Source organism: Astatotilapia calliptera, chromosome 23 (assembly GCF_964374335.1).
Source record: "Astatotilapia calliptera chromosome 23, fAstCal68.1, whole genome shotgun sequence".
Lineage (NCBI taxonomy): Eukaryota > Metazoa > Chordata > Actinopteri > Cichliformes > Cichlidae > Astatotilapia > Astatotilapia calliptera.
The window spans coordinates 9,172,509-9,189,006 of record NC_137443.1 but is presented as its reverse complement, the minus strand read 5'-3'; the positions used below and the strand labels follow the sequence as shown (position 1 = coordinate 9,189,006).

At 41.4% G+C, this 16,498-nt stretch overlaps 2 protein-coding genes across 8 annotated transcripts in view; one reads left to right on the top strand and one right to left on the bottom strand.

Moving 5' to 3' along the window:
* The first annotated feature begins 956 nt into the window (after positions 1-956).
* cbr4 (carbonyl reductase 4) lies at positions 957-7,246 on the top strand. Its single transcript, XM_026159981.2, has 6 exons — positions 957-1,113; positions 2,399-2,549; positions 4,349-4,469; positions 4,582-4,718; positions 6,081-6,215; positions 6,780-7,246. Exons 2-6 carry the CDS (start codon positions 2,405-2,407, stop codon positions 6,956-6,958), a joined length of 717 nt encoding a protein of 238 aa, XP_026015766.1. The 5' UTR covers positions 957-1,113; positions 2,399-2,404; the 3' UTR covers positions 6,959-7,246.
* A 1,842-nt stretch (positions 7,247-9,088) lies between these two features.
* palld (palladin, cytoskeletal associated protein) overlaps positions 9,089-16,498 on the bottom strand; it is a 69,032-nt gene continuing 61,622 nt past the window's right edge. For all 7 annotated transcript variants that reach the window (XM_026159976.2, XM_080297874.1, XM_080297876.1 and 4 more), the window contains 7 exons: positions 15,625-15,774; positions 15,271-15,359; positions 13,634-13,766; positions 11,569-11,776; positions 11,184-11,349; positions 10,736-10,869; positions 9,089-10,650 (listed from right to left, as the gene is read on the bottom strand). In XM_026159976.2, coding sequence (XP_026015761.2) covers positions 10,490-10,650; positions 10,736-10,869; positions 11,184-11,349; positions 11,569-11,776; positions 13,634-13,766; positions 15,271-15,359; positions 15,625-15,774 — 1,041 coding nt within the window. In that variant the 3' untranslated portion in view covers positions 9,089-10,489. The remainder of the gene's footprint in view (positions 10,651-10,735; positions 10,870-11,183; positions 11,350-11,568; positions 11,777-13,633; positions 13,767-15,270; positions 15,360-15,624; positions 15,775-16,498) is intronic.

The following is a 16,498-nucleotide window of genomic DNA, read 5'->3' as shown; positions in this document are numbered from 1 at the left end:
GTTCCAGGAACTAAATAAATAAAGTGTTTTCTTTCTCTGAAAAGAAATTCAGTCCAGTGTCTCTCTGATGCACAAGCACACCTAATGAACTCTCGGTTGACAGGCTTAGAGTCACCACATTTAGAGAAATCAAACTGTTTGTAGTGTTTGCATTTTGTTCCTTTTATACTGTGTATGATTCACAGCGCTCAGGGCTACATATCCACTCTGGCACAGGTGATGAATGTGATTTTGCTTCAGCAAATCAATCTGGCAGAATAAGTCTCAGACTGATGAACTGTCCAGGTGTGGGCCAAGGCCACCCAACCGGTCTCAACATGATTCATTTTTTTTCCTTTTTTCTTTTTTTTGTGTGCACTGATGACAGATTTGCTTTTCTTCATGAGATATATTTCCACAAGGGAACAATGTGGAAAAATGAATGGCTGCAAATAGAAATCACAGTGTTATTTCACTGGCAGTAAGATAAAGATGAGGTATGCTGTATTTATTTGAAAAACGTTGAAGTTCCTGTGCTACATCAGTTAAAACAATAAATATAATTTCTAACAAAAAAGCCCATTTTAAAAAAAGTAGCTAGGATGTAACAAAATAAAACAGCTTACTGAGATAACAAGCACTCTAACAGCTAAATCAAGGGAAGTAAATAAGCTAGATAAATAAAAATATTTAAAAAAAAATATAATAAAACTATGTCAGAAGCTTTTGAATATATTACAATAAAGTGATTCTTTAAAGTAAAATAGATCAACAAAAACGAATAAAACGGTCAGACTAAATATAGCAAAACAAGCACAGCAAATGTCAGATGGCAAAGTGGGTCAGTGTACACACGGTGTAACGTACAGTGGACAGTGTAGGGTGGAACTACAGTGGCTGGGTAAAGGTAAAAAAAATCACCAATCAATCAAAGCAGTGCTGGTTCAGTTCAGCCAATCCAGCGTTACCACAGCGCCCTCTACCGACCAACAACGACCAGCACAATAACAACAAAAAACATGGCGGCGCCCATGACTACCCGCTCCTCTGGTATTCTTTATTTGTTCAGTAAATAACATTTGTTACATTTGTAACAGTGTTTCTCAAACGGGGTGTTAGACTCAGAAAAACGAGGTAAGTATCATATCGCTGCATAAACGTAACTGTACGATGACATTTAAAGCTAAATACGGCTACTATTTACCGGACAGCGACTGTGACTCTTAGCCTCACTGAAGTGACCCGGTGTCCTACTTTGTGTTGTGCTGCAGAGCATTTTGTCCCACATGTTAAGGCAGGGTGTCATGTTTTATAATCTTGGCTGTGTTTACTTGCCTAGACCCATACAGACAAACAACCAACCTTACCGTCACGTATTCATCCCAGCACGCGCGCTTCCGTGCACTTAAATAGATATAAACTCTGTGCCAAAATAATGGGGGAAAGATTAAAGGAAAATATATACTATACTATAAAATGAGTTTTTAAAACAAATCGCACATTCAAACAACCCGATGATGGCCGAAGAAGACTGCTCCAAATTTTAGGAGCTAAAAAAATTGGTTTTAAAGTATAATCGCGTAGCCTCAGTGACAAGGTCTCTAAAGGTAGCCCTTTATAAATTAGCCGGTACCTGTTTATCTACAACTTAAGAAGAACAAGTGTGATATGTGAGCACCGGCCATCCCTCCTCTGCACATGTCCAAACCCTACCACCTTTGCCTCTCTCCCTTATTAACAGTGATGGTTAATCAATCTGTCCGTAGTATAGATAGAGCTGTTAAAGCCTGTTTTTCTGTTTGCTATCGCAGTGTTTCTTCAGCATCTAAAATACATTCAGACTGATGTGTGTTGACTCAAAAGACAAAAATCCCAGTAATCCCAGTGTTTCAGTCCTAAACCAAAAGAAAAATTTGTTAAAGCAAACAGGGTGTTATTATTACACATATAAGTTGTCATATAAATACATTATGCTTATATACTAGGGTGACCAGATCTCAACAAAAGATTGTTTATATGTAAGACACATGGGACACATCATATTTGTATTTGTGTAACACTGAATAATAACTGACAAAAAATAACAATTTTTCTAATTTACTGTCACTTCATTTGTGGTAGTGTCCATCTGACACTGACTTTCCCCATACAGAGTTTAACCTGCACTTGACTATAATAAAAGCGTTCCCTACTTTCTTCAGCCAGACTTTAGAAAAAAGTGCCTGCAGAGCCGATTGAAATATGGAACAAGGGATAAAAATGCTGTGTGTTTATGCTGTGTAGCTTCCATTCAATAATCAGACTACACCATCGACTTATGAAGATCATAAAGGGAAGCAGGCATGTCTCTCCTGTGTTTCATCTGAGATAGTCCGGATGCTGTTCTGTAGCTGTAATTGAGCTGTTGCCTCTCCTGCAGGTCATCATGTCCAGACTGGCAGTAGTGTGTGGGGGTTCCAGAGGCATTGGGAAAGCAGTGTCCTGCCTGCTGGCAGAAAGAGGCTGCAGGGTAGCCGTCGTCTCCAGGAACAAAGACGTCGCCCAGGCAACTGTGGCATCTCTGCATGGAGGTATAATGCTGTGCTGTGTGTAATACAGTGCTTAACAAAATTATTAGATCACCGGATATAAAAATAAAGCACAAGTATTTTAGAAGTCTGCGAAAAACAAATTAAATTACTGAACTCACTGAACTGAATTGTTGTTTTAATACCCAAATTATAACCAGCACACTGGACTTCTCTCAGAACTAAATTAATCAAGCAGAACATTCAACCACTGCTAGTAAAATAGCAATTTTTTTTAGGATTAAAAATATTATTTTTATTAACAAGCTTGCACAAACTGGTGCATTAACCATTACAGAAACATAAAAAATTATTTTGGTAATTACCAATAGTGTTGATTTAAGGTAGCTGTGGCGTAAACCTTACCCTGGATTTTGGACTAATAAATGAGTTAATGAGTAAAGTGTACAGACATGTGCCAGAGCTATTAGAGCTTTTCATTAGCGTGCTTTTTTCTGCACAACGGCCCTCCTCTAAAGGAAAATTACCAATTTTTATTTTCAAAAGTATGGCTTAATTTACTCAAGCTTAAAATGCAGATTTGTTATGAAATTGGCAAAAACAACAGAGAACAACAGCATATGTTGTCTTCATTCTTACTTACAACACCGAAAAGCCAAATTTTGAGAAGGAAAAAAAAGAATGAATTTCACAGTTAGTTTAAGTTTTTGTAATTTTTGTAATGTGGGGAGTATTTATAATTGAGATGTTTTAAGAAGTTTCATTTACCCACTAGATAAGCAGAAGAAAATGGAGTCACAGATACAGTTCAGATCAAACAGAGTAAATAAAAATATGCATCAAAACCTCCTTGTGTAGATTTATTCAAAATTACAAATAATAAAATTAAAGACTTCTCTGTATCATTTTGATTTAGTCTTTGCAAGTACACATTATAAATAAACAAGCATGTAGCTCCTTCTTTCTTTATAAATATGGGTGGGATATTTATTTTAAATAGTCTAGCTCTACACTGCCATCAACTGTAAGTAAAAGATGTACGTGACATTGGTATGATATCTCACACTGAGGGTTTTTTGGCTTTGAAACTAGATGTGACTAAACAGAGAGACTCTGTGCACTCTAGTAACTTGTCAGTCAGTCACATGTTAAATATCATAAACCAGGGGTGTCAAACTCAAATACACAGTGGGCCAAAATTCAAAACTAGAACAAAGTCGCGGGCTAACGTTAATATTTATTGAAATATATTTATTCCTCCAGATATATATAAGAATGAATCTTTTCTTATGGACTCAAACACGTTTTGCTGAAAAACTGAATATGGAACAAGCAAAGCTTAATACTAAACAATATATATTAGCTGTATAATACCAGTAGGCCAGCTCTAATAGTAATTTGGTATGGCTTCGCGGGCCAAATGTAATTAGGCTGCGGGCCAAATTTGGCCCGCGGGCCAGAGTTTGACACCTATGTCATAAACCATTAACCTTTGTATAATCCTTTGTGACTATAACGTCGAACATATTTTACAAAGACAACACTGTTTTGTATTTGGCAAGGCTTGAAATGAGAGCTTGAGAACATAAACTCATCAGTAAATAGTTTACTGAGGTCATAAACCAAGTTAGAAGATATGGTAGTTTTCTCACGGCAACTATACAGTCAGACTTTCAACCAGAGGAGTCGCCCCCTGCTGGCCATTAGAAAGACTGCAGGTTTAAAGCATTTAGAAGCTACGCCCATTTTTAATTAAATACAAGGTTCAGTGTAGACTTAGAGGACCTTTATAAACATACTGCAGTGATGCCGACAGTAGATCTGATGTGTGTCTTCTCTAGATGAGCACATTGCTTTTAGCTGTGACATCTCTAAAGAACAGGAGGTGCAGAAAACATTTGAAATGATCCAGAAGACCTGTGGAAACATCTCCTATCTCGTGAACGCAGCTGGTATCAACAGGTGAGCAAGCACTGAAGTTGACACCTCTACTGATTCTCAGCTGCATTTGCAGACATATTTAGACGCATGTAAATGCTGAACCCCTGCAAGTTGCTGTTGTCTGTTTGCACAGAGATGGTCTGCTACTGAGGACCAAACCAGAGGACATGGTGGCTCTGCTTCACACCAACCTGCTGGGCTCCATGTTGACCTGCAGGGCAGCGCTGCGCAGCATGCTGCACAGCCAAGGAGCAGCTATTGTTAATATAGGTACTTGATGATTCACATTAGTGGTGTGTCTTCAATTTAACCACTAGATGGCTGTGTTACTACTTTTATAGATTCAAGTCAGTGTACCCTTTAAGGAGGATATTATTTTGTACGGTGGCCCTGAGAGGCCAAACGGATTGCAACTTAAGAAAACACCAGCAATAAGAAAAACGCTGCAAAAGCACACAAAACACAATGGAAATAGGAAAAAGCAAAACAGAAATAGGAAAAAGACAACAGAAATAGGAAAAAACTGATTTCCAAAAGCACAAGGGAATTGTTTCTGGGGAGACAATAACCCAATGTTGCAGGGACCAAAATATGCTAAGAATTGCGCTGGGAGACACTTAAAAGAAGTGGAGGATCTATCGGTTTTGTGAGGAAAGAAAAGATGAGAGGTAAGTGTGTTAGCCTAACTATTCGCCTAAAAATCCATCATCAGTATTATATGAATCATGATAAAACACACCAAGCATGTTTTGGGTTCGTGCAACTTGTCCGTTGGGTTATTGTCTCCCCAGAAACACTTCCCTTGTGCTTTTGGAAATCAGTTTTTTCCTATTTCTGTTGTCGTTTCTCCTATTGCCATTGTGTTTTGTGTGCTTTTGCAGCGTTTTTCTTATTGCTGGTGTTTAGTTAATGGTAGATGATATTAGTCTCAGTATTGGGGAAAGTGTAGTAAACGGTGCAGGCTTGGGGAAAAAAAGCTGTGAGGTGAAAGAACAGATGATTCTCTGCTAAACAGATGTGTGGAGTTATAAACATTACTGCATGAGGAAGAGATTACCTAAATCAGTCTGTTAGTGGAAGTTCTCTGCTGCCTGTTCAGTAAGTGGTGCAGAGGGTGGTCGGGATTATCCACAATGGATAAAAGTTTGTTGAGGGACTTCCTCTCAGAGTCAGCCTTCCTGGTCAGTTTATTGGTCTCTGATGTTGCAGACTAAAGGAAAATATACACTGCACTCGTCACAGGGACAACTGAAATTAAAAGTAACTTGAATATACCTAAGTAACGGCTCAAGCTGTTTCAAGATGGTAAGACTTGCTCCTAGAAGGGCTTTGTTGAAATCTCGAATGCCACCGACACCTGGGACTGCAGCTCTTAAGAAGCACCGGATTGACTGCATCCTGTAAGAAAATCCAACCAGAATCTGAAACCACAAGCACGGCTATAATAATATTAATGTGATTTCTACCTCAAGGTTTACAGTGTTTATATTTCTTTGTAAAGAAAATCTATGAAATTATACAGACAGTAACAAATTCTTCATCCAGCACGCTGGGAGTCAGGTAATTTGATTGTGATTTATATTAAATGTGGAATCAAGTCATCTTAATGGATTTCTCTGGTCATGTCTGCAGGCTCTGTTGTGGGCCTGAAAGGGAACTCTGGCCAGTGTGTCTACAGTGCCAGTAAAGCTGGTCTAGAGGGTTTCACTCGCTCCTTGGCTAAAGAAGTTGCTTCACGTAATATCAGGGTTAACCTCCTGGCTCCAGGTACAGAATATGCTTCTGATTCTTTCACTTTTCTCTCTGTCTTCTCAATATCTGCTACAATCCACTGCTATCAGAGAACCACACTGAGCCCTTTAACCGGTCAGCGTTCAATTTACGCGTAGTGTCATTCATATCGAGGTACGTGTTGTTGGTTCCTTGGAGGACTGCGCGCAAGTGGTTGTGTATCTCTTTGAGTAGACTGTGTGGACAAATACCTAATACCAAACCAATGAGTTTATATACAGTCACTCATGCAAACAGACACAAACGCAGTACCGTAAAACAAACACAAATCTCTTGTTTACTTCTCCCACTCATGAGCAAGACTATGAGATACTTGAGCTTCTCCACGTAAGGCAGCAACTCATCCCTAACTTTCCTCCAGCTGCCTTATATTCCTAAGAACCGTGGCCTCACTTTCATCCCTGCCACTTGACACTCTCTGCTCCAATGCAACTTGCAGCAAAGATTAGATCCTTAGATTAGTGATTGGTAATTAGTACAAAGCACTGCTTGTGTCAGTCTCTGTCATCTCATTGCTGTTTTTTCCCCATCTTTTGGTAGGTTTTATACACACTGACATGACTGCAGGGATGAGAGAGGAGGATTTAGAGCGCTCCATCCCTCTGGGGAGATTTGGAGAGCCGGAGGAGGTAGCCCGGGCCGTCCTCTTCCTCCTGGAGTCCCGCTACATTACAGGAGAAACGCTGGTGGTGGACGGAGGGCTGCAGCTGGCCATGTAGGGAGTAACAGCTTCCTCCGGAGCTACTGTTTTGAATATTCAGTGTCTTATTTTAGGCATTAAGTGTCACTGTCGATTGAGAAATTTATGACTGATAACAAAAAGAAAAACTTTTGAACTTAAAGCCTTACATCTTAAGTTAAATCTAGAGCTCTGCCCAAACTAAGTTAAAAGTGATACCTGGTAAGCTGCTGGATTGTGAGATGTGTGTTTATTACTCGTATCAGATGTATTGCTACTGCAAAAGCCTTCAGATTAAAGCAAACATAATGTATGTTGTTAAAACTCATTTACTTTCTTCTGCTGAGTCACTCTGTTCAGCCACAGTGGGCGTGGCCTTTGAGAGTCAGTCATGACTAACGCTGCTGACTCCAGAGTGTCTGGCCTAGTCCAGACCTCCGTGCCCTGGGGTCCTAAATTTGATCAGTGAATTTAACGCTGTTGGTCTTTTTCCATGACTGTAAAGCACCCGCCCGCTTGCATGCCACTGATCCTTACGCTCATGTTTTGTTCCCCACGTCCCCCTGGGAGACCCCCTCACAGCCGCCACATGCCCTCCACAGCCTCCTGCCTGCGCCCCCCAAGCCCACCTCTGGCGCGGCCTATAGAGCGAGGAGGCATTTGGGGCTGCAGCTGGAGGGAATTAAAGGTAGCGGTGGAGGTAGGGGGGTATTTTTAGTGCTGGGAATGTTTTGAGTGTCTAGTTACAGCTCTGGACCTGTACTGTGGATGTGTGGGGCTAGAGGTGACTGTCATGCTCACTGATGAGATTTGCAAAGCTGTTATCAAAACCTGGACTTTAAATGAGCTACAGTGTGTGGGGGGGCTGTTGTGTGCATTTCTCCTCTAAGTGTTGTATGTCTTTCTAAACGGAGCAGCCAGCCAGGTAGATGGACTCAACAGCCATTTTTCAAGTCTATTTAAACTCATTTTAAACTGAATCTGGTCTACTTTTAGGTTACTATTTATTTTTTAGGTTACTATATATTTACTTTTTTTGCATCATCTGATGTTTGCTGTGATGTTCACTCCAGAAACCTTGGTTTTGTGTTAAAACCTGAATGCTCCAGACCAGCAACACACAAAACTCCTGCTTTTATAAAAGTGCTCACATTTCCTGACGATCAGTTAAGAGAGGAGCTTAGAGACCCAAGGTTTTGGGTGATGACACCATCTGGAACAGCTGCTCTAGACAGGACAAGGCAGCCTTTTCTGACAGGAAATGATTAATACAGACAGAACGGGTAAGTCTGCAAGGTAAGATTTAAACCAGCCTAACGCTGATCCAGACACACCCACTACTTGATGTAACCTGTTTAATGTGACTGTGTAACAGTGACGCAGTATCAAAAGCAGAACAGTGTAATTCCCAGCATCTGGACCCATCAAAATGTCATTTGTAACCCTAAGAAGGGCACTTTCAGTCAAATGTAATTTATAAAATTATAACTAAAATTTATAAAAAGTGTTATGCATTTCCTAAAAGGCTTCTCAGCTACAATCTTTTCTAAAATCTTTGGCAATTAAGGTCACCTGGGCTTATCCCTAGCTATAACTTTCCAGGTAAGGATAAATCCAGGTTAGATTTGAGGTTTTACAGCAAGGGTTGGGTTGAACAATAGCATGCTTATACCAGGTGTGAACAGAACCGATTAACATGAATAATAATATCAGGCCACACGAGAGTCGCAGTGACACAAAGTATATAAAATAGTTTAATTTTGCTGCTGAAATCAGTGAAACTTTCCAGATTAGGACAAAAATCACTAATAGAGTGAGTAGATTAAGGCACGACGCTTGAATGAACATGTTGTACTTTATCTACAACACAAACTTGAGCAGTAGTTCCCCAGAAACCCTGGCGAGCTATTGCTCAAGACCACTTTAAAAAAATTGCAGGAAGGTCTGGCTCCAAAGAAGCAAAGTAAAAAGAACTGAGGGGTGGCTTGAGACTTTTGCACAGTACATGTACCCCTTATTGGGAATCACTGTGCCAAATCACTGCTTGACTTTATAGCTTTTTAACGTATTTAGCACAAGTGGCATTTCCTGTGACCGATAATATGCCTTTTGGCATTCTTTTATTGTTTTAGAGAAGCCTACCAGTTCACAAAAACATTCACACTGTGCCTGAAGAGTTTGATTTTTTTTTATTAACATTTTATAACCTAAAATAGTATCAGGAGAACAATCCATATACAGGCATTGATTGGCATAGAAATGTGCAAACACAAAGTGTCAGCTGACCGAAGCTCAGAAAAAAGATGCCCACAAGGAGACAAATCGTAGATATAAATATGCTTTGCTGTTGATTTCTTAATGTTGAGAGTTTTTATTACCCATGAATACTGAAGGAAAGAAGCAGTTTTGTTTTTGTTTTTTTTAAATGCATCCTAGTAAAAGTTACTTGGCACTGTACAAGTGTCCAAAAAAAAACATGCAAAGAAACTGTGTTTGCATTAAGTGATTTAAGGCAGTAAATATATTTATAAAGCTTCATGATAGACAGGATTGTTTTATCGGTGAACTGAAGGTTGCAAATATAATTTATGTTAAGATTGCTTTGGAAAGTAAATAGCATTTTTTTTTTCCATACAAAAATAAAATGGACAATCTGTGATGTGTGTGACGAAAAACACTGAAACCCTTCACAGCACCCTCTCTTAAGTGAGAACGTTTCAATTCACACTTCAAAAAAAAGAAAGAAAAGAAAATCAAAGAAGAAGAAAAAGTAATCACCTAAATAACCCACCATCATTTTAGTTTTTCAGTATTACACTTCACATCCCTCCACTGACTTGCTTTTACTCCCATTTTCTCTTGTTAAAACCAACTTTCCTTAAGGTCTGCTGCACATACACATCCTTTTAACCAAACGTTAAATGTCTTCTGCCCCCCCAAAACAAAACAACAACAAAAAACACCGTTTTTAAGGTCCGGCCTTGTCCAGTATCTGATCTACAACCTAAAAGCGCAGATTGTATGATGCTTTAACTATCTGCACTGTGCTACATAAGCCCTCACAATAAAAGTGGGTGATCTCCTTCGTCCAAGCTACGATGCTTTGAATCATTCAGTCTCGTTTCCTCAGCTGGTGTGATTGCTACTTATAAATACAGTATTAGTTGGTGAATTGCAAATGGCACCACTTGAACATGCATAGTGATTTGGTTTCATTTTTTTGTATCTTTACAGAAAGAAAAAGGCACTTTAAAGGGTAAAACAGAGTCAGGCATACACTGAACAGTCTTTTCTTGTGGTAAACACCTCAATCACTTCCAGATCCAGTTAATAAAATGAAACTTGGGGAAACAACTTGATGAATTCTGTAATACATTAGTGTTGTGTCATCCTATTTAGAACAAAGAAACATGGCAACACCTTTCTCACTTTGCCCACCCAAGCTTAAATTCAGTATCTGCAGTTCATTGGTGGTGGACAAGAATATACTCTGCCTCTCCTCGTTAGGAGTGCCCGGATCACAGGCAGCTTTCTGGCTTTTCTGGGTAATCCTGACACCTCTGACTCGTCTCTACAGGTCGTCGCTTTCCACCAGGCCTCCGGGCTGCACTGGGCTGGAGTCGGGGAAGAAGGCCGCCTTCACATCCAGACCTCTCTCCGTCAGTGCTGCGTAGCGGCTGGTGGAGGGACGCACCTTTTTTGGCTTTGGGAGGTTAGGCTGCTGCCATTGAGCTAAAGAAGGAATAGAAGTATTTAAATAGTTTGTATAAAGGAAAATGCTGGATTCAGGGAGAAGTGTGTGATAGCTTAGACTTACTGTGGACATCAAGCCGAGCGGTGCTGGATACGATGCCGGCGTCATTCTTGGCTGACACGGTGTACCAGCCGGCATCTTCTTTCAAGGCTGGCTGGATGATCATACATAGGTAGCCACAGTTGTCCTGGTGCATGCTGGGAAAGAAGAGAAAGAGCATTGACATACATCAGATAACTGATATACATCAGATGTCAGAGACATGACACTTACATGAAATAAGGTAATATTTAAATATTGTTTTTCTTGGCGTACTGTATCTATAATATGAATTGTCATTGCATGTGTTGGTGCTGTGATGGCGTGATCCTAGTCCTCTGGATTGAAATGTTATTGAAACCATAACTGTGCACATGTTTAGGGCTTGTATAACTTACTGGGGAAAATGCTTTCTAAATCTCATTTTAGGGCAAAGTCACCAAACCAGTTTGGTTTACTTATTCCTGTTTACCTGATTCTGTCTGTGTTGTGAGTGAAAGACTCATTCTCCCTCTTCCAGAAGATCTGCGGATAGGGAACCCCCGTCACACGGCACTCCAGTCGCACAGGATGACCCTCTGCAACGCTCGTGTTCTGCAGTTTCTCGATGAATGAAGGGGCCTTGTGCATCTCTTTGGCTAAGGAGAGAGAAGGTGTTACTTAGATGCACTAATGAACCAGGACAGCAACATCTCCTGCTGGATGTTTATGGAAGCCATTCACAGTTAAAGTTAGTTTCCAGGTAGTTTCTAATTTAGACGTTATTAACCCTAGAACGGTCTGCTTTCCCATGAGTCCCTCAAATGCCACCCCATTAAAAAAAAAAAGTCTCTGTTCGTGCTGATCGTTCTGTTTACCTGCAACGATGAGTTCCAGGTTGAAAGAGTTCTGGCCGGCTCTGTTGCTGGCGATGCAGGTGTAGATGCCTGCGTCGCGGCTGGTCACAGGTTCGATGACCAGCGAGTGCACGCCGTTTTCTCTCACCAGCATCTTATGGGCAGAATCAGGGCGGATGGTCTGTCCGTTCAACTGCCAGATGAGGTCAGGAGTGGGCAGGCCGCTCACCTACAGGAGGGGAAAAACACAGAAGACATTACATTTGAGTGAATGCATGAATGCTCACGTCGTGCCTGTTTTTGTTGGAGGAATTTGATTGTTATCCGCATGTTCGTGTTTATTGGGAGTATGAAAACAGTTTAGTTAATCTTTGTTTGTCTGGGGGAGACTGGTCACCTGCATGCTTTGTCACGGGAATAAACTGGACTCGGAGAAGACATGTTTCTCTTTGCAGAGAAACCCAACACCTGCTCTGCTGCCTCTGGCCCACATGGAAAATGTGCCACTATTACAATGTTCACATTCTCACAAAACAGCAGACTAAGCAGTGATAAGTACTTCTGGAAGGAAACCAGTGCGCATTTAGAAGTTGAGACATTTTAAGAACGGAAAATCTGGAAAGCCTCAAATGACCTGCAAATAGATATTTGCTATAAATATCTTCGACATTAAGAGCTCTGAAGGAATGGAGACTCTGGGTTTATTTCTGAGAGGCCCAAAAAGACAGGCTTTTTATAGAGAGTTAATTGTGGGTCTGCTTTATTTTATTACATGCACCAGCTTTTCAAAGAGGTTCCTCGGTGCCTCAGGCCGCAGGGAGACGAGGTGAAGATGGAGGGGATGAAGAAAGAAAACGAGCACGGGTGGTGGGAGTGGTGTAAGGGGAAATAATTTTAGAAAAACCTGATCCCACTTAATCCCTGAAAAATGACACCTGTGTGCCCTGTCTGTCTGTTGTGAGCCATTCATAAAGTGATGAAAAATCTTGTCTGCGCTAGTTCACTAGAGGAACTGGAATGCACGGAAAGGGAAATGCTTCCTTGGCAGCACTGACATGGAGCCTCCCTGAAAGCAATACAGACGCTGAATTAAAGGGTGGATTTGAAATGGTTTTTTCTCTATTACTATGATTAACATATTCTCTTTGGTGCGGGCATCTTTCTTTCTAGTCACGTCTCACTTATTTTAGACTCTTTGGTTTATCAAAGAATAGCAGCGATAGTGTGTTCACCTGCAGTCTATTCAATAAGCACAGCAGGTTAAATCAAAGCAATGGCTTGGTGAGTAGGGTTAAAGTTAAAATGACAGATTGTAACACACTGTAACACAGGGCTGAAACCACAGGCACATTAAAGTTCATAGCTTGACACGCCATACTCAACCAAAGAAAAAACACAAACCCAAAAAACAAAAAGTTTGTTTTTTCTTCTTTTTTACATCAAAAACGCAGCATCTCAAAACCAACTTTATAAAAAAGTTGGTTTTGAGTTATCGAAATTACTTTTTCAACCACGTGCAGCTTTTGATATTAGAAACTTCTTTTGTAAGAGTGTGCCAGGCCATCAACTTTATATGTTGTTTTTGAGTTCCTGAAGAAAACCTGGGTAAAAACAGGGAGGGTTTGCAATCTCCACATAGAAAGTTCTGAAATCAGGACCGTTTCTGTCTGGCAGCAGTGCTAGCCATATATTAACAGTTTTAACAGGGAAGACCTTTCTCAAAACAGACTGAAAAGAGAATCAGGCTGCCACTAATAAAACCTGCCATGTGCTATTACATCACATCAGTCCAAACACTGTGGAAAAACTCGATGCTTCCAGATTTGGACCATTTCATCGACTTGACCTCCTACAATAATAAAAGCTGTATGCACAGCACATTGGTATATGTATGCTCGTTTATGTAATGCAAGAAGTTCTAATCGTGAAACATTTTGTAACATTGTTAAAAAGTGCTGTATAGGTGTTTTTAATATTGTTATTAATTGACTGAGCAACCACAGTACAACCATAGTTCCTTCCTTCCTCTGTTTTATCACAGTGTACACCCATGCTGGCACATGTTACACTAGAGGTGTGTATTTACCTTGCAGTCCATTCGACACAGGCGGCCTTCCTGAACAATGAGGTCACCAGGCGCCTGCAGGAAGTGGGGGCGGAAGTGACGCTCTTGGATGTTATCGTTCTCATCACCGCTGTCTCTAGACCTGGACCTGGGCCTGATAGAGAGAGAGAGACAGACAGACAAAGGGTTTCTGGGATTAAAATTTAAGCTCAGAATTAATGAGATGTTTTGGAAAAGAACAAACTTTTAGTTTTTATTTGCTGACTGTTAAATTCTCAACTAAGGCTACACGGGGAAGCACATAAAATCATAGGTGAAATCAAGAGTAGAATCAAGTCAAGTCAAGTCAAGTTTATTTATAAAGCACATTTAAAAACAACCGAGGCTGACCAAAGTGCTGTACAATAAAATACAAATATAAAATACAATAAAACACAAGTACATAAAACACCTCACTGATAAAACAATAAATTAAAACAATAAGTTAAACCTTGCTAAAAGCCAATGAGAAGAGGTGAGTTTTAAGAGCAGTTTTAAAAGTTCCAAGGATTGTGGAGAATCTGATGTGAGGAGGTAAACTGTTCCACAGTCTGGGTGCAGCCACAGCAAAAGCCCTCTCTCCCCTAGTCTTTAGTCTGTACCTGGGAACATCTAAAAGCATCAGGTCTGCTGACCTCAAAGATCTCCTGGGGCGGTAAATGCTACCGCCCCAGGAGAATACTTTAAAGAATACTTTAACCCTTTAAACCCTGACCTAATTTACCCTTTAAACCAGGGGAAGGCAACTCCAGGCCTCAAGGGCCGGTGTCCTGCAGGTTTTAGATGCGTCCTTGATCTAACACAGCTGATTTAAATGGCTAAATTACCTCCTCAACATGTCTTGAAGTTCTCCAGAGGCCTGGTAATGAGCTAATCATTTGATTCAGGTGTGTTGACCCAGGGTGAGATCTAAAACCTGCAGGACACCGGCCCTCGAGGCCTGGAGTTGCTAAAAATGCTAACCGTCATCGGTGACGGGTTAGGGTTTAAAGGGTTTAAAAAACCCTCCAGTTCTCTTTCCCCTACTTCCACTTCCTGTTTTGTGACATGTAAAAGTCTCTTTAAGACTTGTACAGCAGGACAGGACCTGGAGATGTTCTTATAACTATACTCAAACACAGTGACATCACCACACTGCCTGAATATCAGCCAAGGAGAGAAATAAAGAGAGCAGGAGACACTGATTGTTATCTGGATCTCTCTCCTTACTCAAAACATCCTTAAGCTCTAATTTAATCAGGGTGTGTTCATCTTGATAACAGATTACAGGTGTTTTTTATGTTCTGTAAGCGACCATAAGAATGTCTGCGATCGTCAGTGCATTTTTCAATATCTGGCCTTGCACGACTGCATACTGCATATACAAGACCATTAGAGCAATGAAAAACAGAGCCATGCTAACAGGTGTTCCCTCTCATTAACACTGAGCTTTTCTCCCCCGAACAGTGGGATTCAGCTCACGGCAAACATTTGCTTAAATAGAAGCTTCTTGGACTGTTTTGAATCCGTGCGGAAATGTGTGAGCGAGCACAGAAGCACGTGCAGATGGTGAACAGCCTGCACCACACGCGCCAGACGGAGATTTTGTTTGTCTTCTCTCCCTCTGCTGCCAGCCTCACCTGCGCATGTGTCCAGGTGCTGAGCGCTGGCTGCGACCTCGCTGGTTCACCGCCTGGACCATCATCCTGCCAGTGCAGCTCACCCTGCCCTGAGAGAGGAAGAGAGGGAACTTATGAGGTGATAAAACGCCAGGAACGGCAAGTCTGACTGAGAGGAGGAAATGAAATGTGAGTGTTAGAGCTGGAAAAGACAGTTCGAGGGCCTGTTCGACATAAACTTTGGAACCTCTTCAGGGTTTTCCTGTCTCATTCAACCCCCTCTTCCCGTTCAAGCCAGAGAACATTATTTTTACGAGTGGTGACATATCAGACAGGCAGTCGAACATAGGTGTTTGCATCGTTTTTTCAACTCACCTCAGGGTTGCCTGCCAAGATGGTGTAGTTGCCGTCATCGTCCAGTGAGGCTGCAGCAGTGTGCAGGGAGCAGGTTCCATCAGGATCTCGGCTGATCCTGTAGTGCTCGCTCCTCTTAGAGATCTGCTTACCATCTTTAAACCAGTAGACCTGCAGCACAAGATCATACAATTATCAGACAAGTTATGTTTTTCATGGACTGACTTTGGCACTAACATCGCAAAGAAATCACTTTTTTCCCCTAGCAATATTTGGTTTATATTGATGGGAATAAGGCAGACTGACTCCAGGTCGGCATTGGACTCTGCTACAAGTTCTGTTCATAACTTGTTATTTAAAGATGATATGATCCTGTTGGGCAAGCACAGTGGCTAGGACTAAAAGCAAAACTTCTAAGGACATTGTTCTTAGACAGAAAAGGATGGAGTGCCTGCTACAGGGGAGGAGAGCTGGAGAAGGCGTGTGCTGCTGAACTTGGGGAGCCGCTACAACGAGTCTTCAACCTCAGTCTGCGACTGGGGAGAGTGCCCGCCCTATGGAAGACATCCTGCATCGTCCCGGTCCCCAAAAAGAACCGGCCCAATGAGCTGAATGACTTCCGACCGGTGGCACTGACGTCACATCTTATGAAGACTCTAGAGCGGCTCTTCCTCAACCTCCTCCGACCACAGGTACAACATGCCCAGGACCCACTACAGTTTGCATACAAGGCAGGTGTCGGAGTGGAGGATGCCATCCTGTACCTCCTACACAGAGCCCACTCACACCTGGATGGGGGAAAAGGCACGGTCAGGATCCTGTTTCTTGACTTTTCCAGTGCCTTTAATACCATCCGGCCCTGTATGCTTCAGGAAAAACTGAACAGGATGGAGGT

Bases quoted from the DNA above. Each gene is read 5' to 3' on its own strand.
- cbr4 (XM_026159981.2), top strand. From the start codon at position 2,405: ATGTCCAGACTGGCAGTAGTGTGTGGGGGTTCCAGAGGCATTGGGAAA. The intron at 2,550-4,348 runs GTATAATGCTGT...TGTCTTCTCTAG, and splicing joins TGTGGCATCTCTGCATGGAG to ATGAGCACATTGCTTTTAGC. The intron at 4,470-4,581 runs GTGAGCAAGCAC...CTGTTTGCACAG, and splicing joins AACGCAGCTGGTATCAACAG to AGATGGTCTGCTACTGAGGA.